The sequence below is a fragment of the Kogia breviceps genome, chromosome 14 (assembly GCF_026419965.1).
Source record: "Kogia breviceps isolate mKogBre1 chromosome 14, mKogBre1 haplotype 1, whole genome shotgun sequence".
In the NCBI taxonomy this organism is placed as follows: domain Eukaryota; kingdom Metazoa; phylum Chordata; class Mammalia; order Artiodactyla; family Physeteridae; genus Kogia; species Kogia breviceps.
Window position 1 is genome coordinate 12092960 of NC_081323.1, and position 12525 is coordinate 12105484.

Here is a 12525-nt window from a genome sequence, read left to right on the forward strand (position 1 = left end):
CTAGTTTTTCAAAAGTATTCATCTCACCCCGGAACTTCTTGCAAATAATATTGGTGTTTTTTTCTGGCTATTAGAAAGTAGGTGCAAAAAATTTGCAAATTAAAACTTCTTTTATTTATATTTAACTCCTAACAAACTATTTGGGGACAGCCTTGCTACCAAGTCAACTTTCATTTTAGTAAATCAAGTTTCCAGTTCTAAACCAGTGTTTCACAATCTCAACCCTCTCTTCCAGCAAAGCCACACTGAAAATCACGGTAGCTGTTTAACAGCAACCTGCCTGGCTTCAACTTCAGCCCTTCTCCACTGGGGCTCTTTGAGAGAAAAAGCCCCAATAACCCCAGGCACCCATTGTTTGTAATTAATTAACTTCTCTCAGATGCATCTAGTTATGTAACCATCCTTGGAAGAATGAGGAAAGTAGTTACTTCAAAGTCTCAATGAAAAGCCAACCCAAATCCCAGTGGAGACATTACTTGTTTATACCTTTTCATCGTTTATTTTGAGGGTTTTTGTTAGAAGTAACAACAGGAGACTTGTCCAGGCCTCCCGATGGCTTTCAGAGTTCACCGTGATGAAATAGGCCAGCGCCTCGCTGCACACACTAGAAGAATCAAAGGTGGGGGTGTGGGGGGTGATGTCAAATAAAACAGGAATATCTCACATTCCACTGGAGTGAAGAACTCTTTATTCTTTTATTATTCATTTATTTAAAAAAAATCTTTTGGCTGCGCTGTGCAGTGTGTGGGATCTTAGTTCCCCAACCAGGGACTGAACCCACGGCCCCTGCTGGAAGCATGGAGTCTTAACCACTGGACCATCAGGGAAGTCCCAATAACTCTTTATTCTTGCAATGAGTATTTAGTGAACACCTGCTTTGGCTGTGCCATCCTGAACAAATTCCTGAGCCTCAGTTTGCTCAGCTGTAAAATGGGAATAAATAACTGTACCAAACTCAAGGGGCTGCTGTGAATATGAAATGAAGCAAGTACATTAAACATTAGCCCAGCACAGGCCTGGCACGTGGCTGGGGCTCAATCAGGGTTTGCAGCACAATCAGCACAAGAGCCTGTTACCCACAGTTAACCATGAACTTGCCTTTCTTTTCCCACATCACACACAATGGCTATTTTTAAAACATGTTGTGCGAAAAACATTTATGTATCTCTTTTAGAGAAACTTTATGAGACTGTGTAGGTAGTTCTCTTTTGGGCTTGATGTAAATTGAAATGAGCTGCTGATGTCCTCTTTAGTTCATTTTTCAGTTTATGACTTGTCATATATTCTCACTGCAAGACGATTGAAAAGTGCAAAAAATTATAGAAGAGAAAAAAATTCCCATAATTCCGTCATCCTAAGAGACACATAACAATATTCTGTAATAGGAAATATTCCAGTTTTTTTGTCTGTGATTTTTAAAAAACATTACTGAAAAATCACAAGTATATATGGTTTTATATCCTGCTTTTCTGTGGTGAAACTTATATTATGAGCATGTTCCCACATCAAGGAAAATTATTTTTTTAAAACTTCATTTAAAAAAAATTTTTATTTTTTTTGGGCCACGCCGTGCAGCTTGTGGGATCTCAGTTCCCTGACCAGGGATTGAACCCGGGCCACAGCAGTGAAAGCCCGGAATCCTAACCACTAGGCCACCAGAGAACTCCCCAGAACTTCATTTTTAAAGGCTGCATAATATTCTATCATAGGATATACCACAATGTCGTTATCCATTCCACAGCTGAGCTGCTTTCAGTGTTTTCTCTTTATAGGTAAGTCTGAAATGAATGTTGTGTGAGAATCCTGATTCCCTAACAGTGGATTACTGAGTCAAAGAAAGAGACTGAATACTTTTAAGGCTCTTGATATATATATATAATGCCCGTGATTTCCAGAAATCGGAGAGTGAGTGTCTTTATCTCGTGTTTGCCAGCACTGAATGTTAATGTTTTCAAATCTTAAAGGGGCAAAAGGAGGCTTAGACACAGCATCTTGCTCACAGTTGCCCAAGAAACTGGGTGGCAAAGATCTATTTCTTTGTAGGGGGCTCTCTCAATGCCATCCACTGCTGGCCCACTGCTGCATTTCCACACAAAGTAAGTATATCCTGGTACCCACACGATTCTAATATGTTCCTCTTGGGAAGAAGGAATGGTGGGATGTTAGAGCTGACAGTGCTCTAAAGAGGACCCAGTCAGGACTTCAATCCAGGCTGGATGACTCTGAGCTTACAGCACTTTTCCCTGCGTATGTTTCTGTGCTTTAAACAACGTTGAATGGAAGAAATGAGGCCCTGCCCTCTTCAGGGCATTAAGAAAAGTGAAATAGAAGAACCAGATAGGATGAAAAAACAAAAAGGAAAACAGTTGGTGAGGGTGTCAGCATATAGGTAATTTTTCTCCTACTCTTTTCAAATCACAGTATTGTTATGAAGCATCTGTGTATTACAGGTAAGAAATTTAATCAGAAATCATTCTTCTTACGTTAAAAGTCGCTGCTGTATTTCTTCCCAGGAATCCCTGCGGTTCTCATCGACATACATTCGAAACAGGATCCTCAAACAACAGGCCAGGCTGCTGGTTTCTTGTTTTAGAAGGTTTGGTTTAGACTTGCCCTTAAAACCTGGAGATCAGATATAGTCATATAAATAGTGCACACTTCCAGGGTAATGCTGAGAAATCACGTGGGAAACTAAGTGAGTTACTTTAGGAAATACGGAAAGATCTCACATTTTTAATACGGCTCAACTGTGATACCAGACAAGGCAGCCCTGACATCTCATCCTCCCTGCAAGATACACGTTGCTGCTCAACACCCTGAGCTGTTCTCCATTCAGACTCTGCTCACTGGCTGGTGAAGCCATTCATTTCATCTTCTCAAGTGTAACAGCTCTTCAGAATTCTAGCATGTCTCTGACTTGCTAGATTTTTTTCAGAAACCACATATAAGAACACGTTTTGTTTTTGTTTTTTTCTGAGAACCAACATGATAATTATTTTATTTTTCTAGCCTTCCAAATTAGACCCTCCATTAGAGCATTTTATCATTTGAAAATAAGGACCACTGCCCTAGATGAAAACTGCACAGCAGTTCCTGAAACAGCTCCTCAGTGTGTCTCTGTCACCTCTCCTCCCTCTGCCAATCCATCCCACACACACCTGCCAGAACAATCTTCCATAAGTGTCCTTTTCTCTGTGTCTCATCCCTGAATAACACGTCTTCTTAAACAAAGCAATACCAATCCGCCACAGAGATGTGTAAACCACTCTTTATTTTTTCTTTGGCGGTGCGCGGGCCTCTCACTGTTGTGGCCTCTCCCGTTGCGGAGCACAGGCTCCGGACGCGCAGGCTCAGCGGCCATGGCTCACGGGCCCAGCCGCTCCACGGCACGTGGGATCCTCCCGGACCGGGGCACGAACCCACATCCCCTGCATCGGCAGGCGGACTCTCAACCACTGCGCCACCAGGGAAGCCCGTGTAAACCACTCTTATAAGCAAAATCTTTTTTTTTTTTTGGCCACGCCACGCAGCATGTGGGATCTTAGTTTCCTGACCAGGGATCGGGCCTGTGCCCCCTGCAGTAGAAGTGCAGAGTCCTAACCACTGGACCACCAGGGAAGTCCCTAAGCAAAATCTTATTATAGGCAAAGACATAAAACACCTAGATAGTTTAAAGCTATAGCGAAAAATGACATTTTAAAATTATGGATTAAAACAGGCATTTGGGTGGAAAATTCAAGTAATGGTAACAATACAAGAATTATATAAAGTATCACTTTTGTACACAGTTGACAAAATGAGACTCCTACCATCACCCCTGCACATACATGTGTGTCTACACACACACACGTATCACTCACTTCCAGGACTTATATATTTATTTGTACAGGTGGGAGAGAAAACCCCTAAAAGCCTCAAAAAAATGTATGAATGCTTTTGTTGCTCCTAGACGACCACACTTTTTATATCATCATACTTTATATTTATTTATTTATTTATTTAGGCTGCGCCAGGTCTTAGTTGAGGCATGTGGAATCTTTTAGTTGTGGCATGCGGGCTTCTTAGTTGTAGCATGCAGACACTTAGTTGCGGTGTGCATGTGGGATCTAGTTTCCCAACCAGGGATCGAACCTGGGCACCCTGCATTGGGAGTGCGGAGTCTTAGCCACGTGACCACCAGGGAAGTCCCTAACTGTACAATCTTAACCTAATGTAAAATTTCTTGCCTTTGCTAGATCAATTAAACTCTACCAATTCATTTTTCCATCAAATACTTACTGAGAGTCTCCCGTGTGCCAGACAATATTCCTGGTACTAGGATGAAATTTCCCTCCTCTCTCCCTCAAGCATGAAATATCTGGTAAGTTATTCCAGCTGTGTGTACCATGCCAGGAATTTTCCAAAGGGCAATGTTTTAGGACGATGACCAGTGTGACCACCTGTCCCATCTGCTGTGCTTCCTCCCTTACCTGCTCGCCACAGGACTGTCCGTTGCTCGTAATTGGAGTTGAAGGCCTTTGAGAATGAATGGGACTCCTGCAAGCAGTCTAAGAGCTTGAAGAGGTGCTGGGAAGACATGCACTTATACATGCCCTGGTCCTCTGTCTCTATATGGATATCTGCATCCAGCGTATCTTGCTAGAGAGGGGAGGATAAGAGAGCTAAGTAAAGAAGATGGAATGGTTTTGGACACTGTGGTATCAGAGATCATCATAACTCTCAGAAGTCCTCCACTCTATAAGTAACACTTCATTTCTCAATACCCTGAAATGTTTCCCATTTAGACTCTGCTCACTGGCTGGTGAAAGAATATGCTGAGCATGATGGCAGGCTTTACTGGCCAGAGTTTCAGTTTTGTCAGTACTGCCTTCATTGAATGAACAGGAGTGTGTACTTCGCCAATTATTTCACTACAGGATTGCACTGTCCTCTTTTTATTTTATAAAGAAATTGGAAAATGAGAAAATCAAACTGTAATGCATGTGATAGAAGGTGTGAGTCTCAAAACATACTCACTGAAAGAAAGAAATTGTTAAGCAAAGCCCAAGTGGCATCTTTAGCCTCATCAGGTGATTAATGAACTTTAATAAGATTGACAACTGTGTTTTCAAATGAGAAGGGAAAAACCATAGAAATAGGTATGGAATGCTAGAAATTTTTATTGAACATGTTGCCTAAAATAATTAGGGATTATTACAAATAATTAAGGATTTTATATTTGTTGAGCCCTCTAGGAATAGACCACAACCCTCCCTAGAAGCCAGAGGTTACAAAAGGGCAGAGTTTGCAATACTCCCCAAATTGATCTATAAATTCAATGTAATCCTTATCAAAATTCCAACTGACATCTTTGCAGGAATTGACAAGCTGATCCTAAAATTCATATGGAGATGTAAATGACATGGAATAGCCAAAATAGTCTTGAAAAAAGAAGCAAAAAGTTGGAAGACTCATACTTCCCTATTTCAAAACATACTAAAAAACTACAGTAATCAAGACAGTGTGGTACTGGCATAAAGATAGACATATAGATCAATGGAACAGAACTGAGAATCCAGAAATAAATCCTCATATTTATGGCCAAGAGATTTCCAACATGGCTATCAGAACAATTCAATGGGGAGAAAACAGTCTTTACATCAAATGGTGCTGGGATAATTAAACATCTACATGCAAAAGAATGAAGGCAGACCCCCTATCTCCCATCATATACATAAATAAACTCAAAAATGGATCAAAGACCTAAATGTAAGAGCTAAAATTATGAAACTCTTAAAAGAAAATGTAGGCCTAAATCTTTGTGACCTTGAATTAGGCAATGCTTTCTTAGAAATAACTTTAAAAGTACAAGTAACTAAAGAAAAAATAGTAACTTGGACTTTATCAAAATTAAAAACTTTTGTGCTTCAAAGGACACCATCAAGAAACTGAAAAGACAATGTACAAAATGGGAGAAAATAGGTGCAAATCATACATCTATCTGATAAGAGACTAATAACTAGAATATATAAAAACTCTTACAATTCAATGATAGAAAGATAAATAACCCAACTTAAAATTGGGCAAAGGATTTGAACAGACATTTCTCCAAAGATACACAAATGGCCAACAAGCACAAAAGATGCTCTACATCATTAGTCATTAGTGAAATGGAAATCAAAATCACAAAGAGATACTACTTCACACACACTGGGATGGTTATAATAATTTTTAAAAAAAGACAATAACAACCACTGGTGAGGATGTGCAGAAATTGGAACCTTCATACATTGCTGATGGGAACGTAAAATAGTCTAGCTGCTTCGGAAAAGAGTCTGGCAATTCCTCAAAAAAGGTAAACACTGAGTTACCATATGACCCAGCAATTCCACTCCTAGGTATATACTCAAGAGAATTAAAAACATATGTCCCCATAAAATTTGTATAAAAATGTTCACTGCAGCATTATTCATAATAGCCAGACAATGGACACAACCTAAATGTCCATCAACTGATGAATGGATAAACAAAATGTGGTACAGCCATACAATGGAATATTATTCAGCCATATATAAAAATGAAGTACTGATACATGCCACAATACGGATGAACCTGGAAAACATTATGCTAAGTGAAAGAGGCCAGGCACAAAAGCTCACATATATGATTCCAGTAATATGAAATATCCGGAATCAGACAAATCCATAGAGACAGAAAATAGATTAACGGTTGCTAGGGCTGGGGCAAGGAGGGAGTGGGGAGTGACACTGATGGTTAGGGCATTCCCTTTTGCAGTGGTAAAAATATTCTGGTGCAGACATAGAGAATGGATTTGAGGACATGGGGAGGGGGAAGGGTAAGCTGAGACAAAGTGACAGAGTGGCATGGACATATATACACTACCAAATGTAAAATAGATAACTAGTGGGAATGAGCCGCATAGCACAGGGAGATCAGCTCGGTGCTTTCTGACCACCTAGAGGGATGGGACAGGGAGGGTGGGAGGGAGACGCAAGAGGGAGGAGATATGGGGATATACGTATACGTACAGCTGGTTCACTTTGTTATACAGCAGCAACTAACACAACAATGTAAAGCAATTATACTCTAATAAAGATGTTAAAAAAATATTCTGGAATTAGACAGTGGGGATATTTGCACAACTGTGTGTATATACTAAAGCCACTGAATTGTATACTTAAAAAATAAAACCGAAAAGCAAAAAAGGACAGCCTTTGTGCTGGATCTGGCCAACAGATGTATTTTGTTGATCAATAATTATAGTATTTAATAAACAAGAGATGCCCTATATTAGAAAAATCTTGATTTCTGACTCCTCTTGAAAAACTGGAAGACCATTCCCAGCTTGACCCACCTGACAGCAACTTGCTCCTGGAACTGGAGATGGCTGGGCTCTGGTAGGCCTCAGGCTCGGTGGTTCCCACCGTCCCACACAGCCCGCCGCCCGCACTCACAGCATCTCCCAATCCCTGAAGCACTTAAGTTTGCAACCCATGGTGTAAGGTTACTGTCCAACTTTTGGACACCAAATTCTGTTTCCAAGCAAACCGTATATATAAAAGGTTGCACACAGAAAACAAAAAAGTGTACTTCCTGAAGGAAAAATTGGTACCTTTATCCACATATTTCCCCTCTCAGTGATTCGTGGTTAAACTGTATATCAATGATAAGGAATAGTCCCTGTGATTAATAACACATTTTTTTCAAAGCACCAGGTGGGGGGTGGAGTCTGAGCAGCAGTATGCTGGTAAACTGGCTCTTGGTGACGGTGGTGGGCGGGGGTGGGGGTGGGGGTGGAGAAAATGCCTGATTTTTAGTGTTCGGTGGTTTCAGTGGTGTAAATACTCCCATCATGGCCAATTTTAAGTACTAGTTCCCTGTCACTGAACGTGGTCCTGGGAGCAATGAGCATGCTGGGCTCTTGCAAGCCAGTCTCACCAGGCTCCAGCACACCACTGCATCTGAACAACCTCCCCTCAGAGGCCCTTCTTCAGGCCACTCTCACCTGGGCAGCAACCATGTGCTCTGCATCTTCTTTTTTGCTCGTTGCAGGATAGAACACGATGTTGTCAATGGTCTGTATCAGTTCCAACTGGACCACACACTTGATGAGGAGGCTGGCAAACAGTTTCTGATCTATATTAGATGATAAAGATTAACCCTAATAATGATTCAGCCAGTACTAAATTCACTGAGCTCCAACTATGTGCCAGGCACGGTTCTTGATGCTGTGGCATTAACAGTGAATAAGCTGGACAAAAATCCCTGCTCCCGTGGCAGAGACAGATAGTAAACAAGCTACTTAAGTTAAGATGTAGTACGTTAAACGATGAGGACATCAGGCAGGGATGGGGATATGGTAGGGGTAGTGTCAAGGTGGGGATGCAAGTTTAAACAAGCTGGTCAGGAAAGGTTCTCTCTGAAAATGAGCTCCCTGAGCAAAGACCTGAAGATGGGGAAGGAGTCAGCGATGCAGGTCCCATGTCCTCTGGCACGTTTTTCTGTTGCCTGAAGGGTCACTCCTACAGACCAGTTCTGGACTGTGCTCTATCCATAGGAGGCTACAGGTTCCTGCGGCAGCTGGGAACCGACTCTCCAAAGGGGTGAATCTCAGTCTTGAGGGGCGGGGGTTGGGGGGGGAGGAGGGTGCAGCTTATTTAAGCTCTTAATTCCTGGATCACTATCTGTCTGCCCTGGAGGTAGTAGCTGCTTCCCACATTTTCTGTTTCCATATCCCTCAGAGTCTTCTCTTACTTCTTTCAGTGGTTAGCCCTCTTTGACTAGTTAACAATTCTTTTAAAAAATTTTTTTTAAAATTTATTTTATTCTATTTTTAAAATTTTCATTTATTTTTATTTATTTATTTATTTTTGGCGGTATGCGGGCCTCTCACTGCCGTGGCCTCTCCTGCCACGGAGCACAGGCTCCGGACGCGCAGGCCCAGAAGCCGTGGCTCACGGGCCCAGCTGCTCCGCAGCATGTGGGATCCTCGCAGACCGGGGCACGAACCCGCGTCCCCTGCATCGCCAGGTGGACTCTCAACCACTGCGCCACCAGGGAAGCCCCATCATTTATTTTTTTAAAACAATTCTTTATATAGAACCTTCCCTGTTCAAATTATTGGTGTGGTTTCTGCCTACTGATTAGACTCTAATGTCTCATCTTCTCAATCCCTGGGCTCAGGGACGGCCCATGTCTGGCACTTTGTAAGTGTTGGCTGATTTGACTACAGTAAAAGTAGAGGTTCCTTTTCAACTTGTTAAAGAATCAGAATGTTGAAAATATTAAATAAACATTAAATAAAAACAAGGAGTTGGGTCATCTTCAAACTTTTGAAAGTGACTGTGAAATTATATATATGCATATAAAAATTCTCCATGCAGAATTAGTTGTTTTTTTTTGCCGCATCACAGGGCATGTGGGATCTTAGTTCCCTGACCAGGGGCTGAACCCATGGCCCTTGCAGTGGAAAGGCAGAGTCTTAACCACTGGACCACCAGGAACTCCCCAGAATTAGTTTTAATTGAAAAAGTATACAGTGGAATTGCAACAGATTTACCTTTAACATATGCCAATTCAATGACACCATCTTGGACCAAAAAGAAAAAGAAAAAAACAATACAAGTGGTGTAAGAGATTCTGTCTGCTGCTCTATTCACTGAGCTCATGCCCAGAAGGGAGGCTGAGATGGGAGCCTGGGAGAAACAAAGCACTGTTCCTTGGAGGAATGGTAGGGGTCTCAAGCCCCAGGCATATCTTAAAAGCATAAACATCTTGCTGCACTCAGTGGTTCCATTTAAAGAAATGTTCACTTGCCCCTCCCACACAAGCCAACCCCCACACAAGCCAACCCCTTTATCTGGGGCTGATGAGGAAATAGCTTCTCTCCCTGGACACCAGAGAGACACTGGCTATGCTGCAGACACAGAGGAACAGCCCGTCAGCCTCCAACATGGCGCCTCCTGAATGGATTCCATATTTTTTGTGCCTTCAAAAGATAACAGTGACCACACCGGGCTTTGTCTAATGTGCTGCTTCAGAAGTTTAATGTCAGTGTGAACATCTACAAACTGGCATGTTGAGGAGAGGCTGAAGCTGCTATGAAGAAAAATAATGGGGACCACAACTTTAAGAAGACCAGACTAATACCAGAAAAGTTCCAATTTCTCAGTCAGCCAAAAAGGTCTGAATCCCGACTCTACTACATATTGGCAAGTCATGTCATCTAAGGCCCAGTTCACTCAAATGTAAGACAGTACCACCTCAAAGGGCAACCATAAGGATCACATGAGCGCACACACATGGGACACACAGTACTGTGCCTGGCTGATAGCAGCTGTGAAACCTATCTGTTTAAATGACAGACAGGGAGCATACCATAAGCAACATTAAGAGATAAATTAGTAAAAGTAATTTGAAACGCATATCCAGAAAAGGGATATCTAACACATAAAGAGCTCCCCACCCAAACCAATAAAGACAACAATCAATACAAAATGAAGATTATGAATAGATAGCTCATAGAAATTGTTCTTAAACACATGAAAAACCACTCAATTTCATTCGTAATTAGAAAACTTCAGATTAAAACTACTCAAAAGATACCAAATATCCCCTATGTATTCCCAGAGATCGCACAAATAGGTACAGCCTTAATGGGCAGCAATGTGGAATCATCTATCAAAATAGCAAATGCACTTTCTCTTTCAACCTAGCAATCTTTTTTTCTGGGAATTTACCGTACAGGTAAACTCACAAATAACACATGTATGAGGTGATTCAATGCAGTATTGTTTATAACAGAAAAAGATTGGGAATAACATAAATGTCCAGGTAGGAACCGAATTAAGCAAATAATAGCACATCTACAACCTGGGGCAAAGTACACAATAGTACAAAAGAGTGTGAAAGCACTTGAGGTACTGATTTTGAATGATCTATAAGCTATATTAAGTGAAAAAAGAATAATGCATAGCATTCTATAATTTGGATAAAAAGGAGTGGAGAATTCATATATAAACATAGATACATACTGTATGCTTGTGTATGTGAATATGCATTTGCTTGTATATGGGCAAAATGTCTCTAGAAAGGTATATAAGAAACTGGTGACATTGGCTGCCACGAGGGAAGGGACAGGCAGACTGAGGCCCAGGGGTGAAAGCAAGGCTTATATCCTGTTTACCTTTCTGCACCTTCTGAATATTTGAATCATGTAAACATGTTACCTATTTTAAATACATACATACATACATACATACAAAAACAATAAGGAAAGTGGTCTTACTTGCATACGGTCTAGCTCTCCAGCTGTCATCGGTCGGGTTAGAGAGTTGGCTCTGGCCTCTCTCAGAGGCATTTTTATCTATGCTGCTTAAAGACTGGCGGTCCAGATCCACATCCTAGAAGTAAACCGGAGAGAAACACAACGTTCATTTCTCGGTCCACAATTCAGTACCTGGGCAGAGATGAGCCTGTTTTAACACTGCTGGCCCAACTTGAATCTGTGTCTTGCTCAGCTTGAAGTATAAAAGTAGCACTTCTCAGAGGCTGCATGGGAGAGATTACAGATTTCAATTGCTTCTCCCTCCCATTAAAATTTCACATTTTCTGATTCCAACTTAGATGGCATTTCTCTACATACTATGAGTTCATGACGAGTGTGACAAAGTTTTAATGAGCTCAAGTTCAAAAATAAAGGAGCACGGTAGCTAGGCTTTTTTTTAAGTTGACAGCAGAAAGTTAAAAAACAGAGGATGTTTATATAATGTGCTTCATTTTTAAGTTGCTATACCCCAAATGCCTTTTAAACTCTAATGGCTTTATAGGTACTTGGAAATAGAAGCTAATTAGACAAACCCCCTTGTAAACCAAAGTATTTTAAAGTGACGCTTGAATTAGAACTTTTTTATAGGGCCTTACACAAAAAATAAAAACTACTATTTCATTGGTGGAGAGGAAAGTGCTCCTTACGTAGGAGGGCAATAAATAAGAATAGTGACACCAAAGCTATATTTATAACAGTGAAACACCAGAACTGACGAGGGTCCAACAAGGGAAAATTCGTTAAATAAATTACAATAAAGTGCAGCCACTGAAGAGGCTGTTCTCAGAAAATATTTAATATGGAGGGACTTCTCTGGGAGTCCAGTGGTAAAGATGCCACACTTCCAATGCAGGGGCGTGGGTTCAAACTCTGGTCAGGGAACTAAGCTCCCACATGCCACGCAGAGGGCCCCTCCAAAAAAAGGAATATGGAAAAATGCCCACAGTGGTGTTAAGTAATACATTATGTACAAAGGGATCCCAAATTGCAAACATGTGGGTTGTGTGTGCTCAGTCACATAAATAAGAAACTAGAAGTGCTTTGTGGTTTTTATTGAGTGAAGTGACTTATTTCCTTAGTACTTTTCTGTACTTTCTAAAAAATATTTTAATGAACATACATAGTGTTTGGCTCTTATAACCTTTTCTACTCACTTCCCATCAGAAAAGCACAAATCCTTTGGGCTGCTTAATTTTTTG

General features: G+C 41.1%; 1 protein-coding gene across 2 annotated transcripts in view; it reads right to left on the reverse strand.

Moving 5' to 3' along the window:
- ARFGEF2 (ADP ribosylation factor guanine nucleotide exchange factor 2) overlaps positions 1–12525 on the reverse strand; it is a 104063-nt gene that overhangs the window by 3774 nt on the left and 87764 nt on the right. For both annotated transcript variants that reach the window (XM_059036022.2, XM_059036021.2), the window contains 5 exons: positions 11288–11402; positions 8006–8136; positions 4470–4638; positions 2484–2622; positions 487–604 (listed from right to left, as the gene is read on the reverse strand). In XM_059036022.2, coding sequence (XP_058892005.1) covers positions 487–604; positions 2484–2622; positions 4470–4638; positions 8006–8136; positions 11288–11402 — 672 coding nt within the window. The remainder of the gene's footprint in view (positions 1–486; positions 605–2483; positions 2623–4469; positions 4639–8005; positions 8137–11287; positions 11403–12525) is intronic.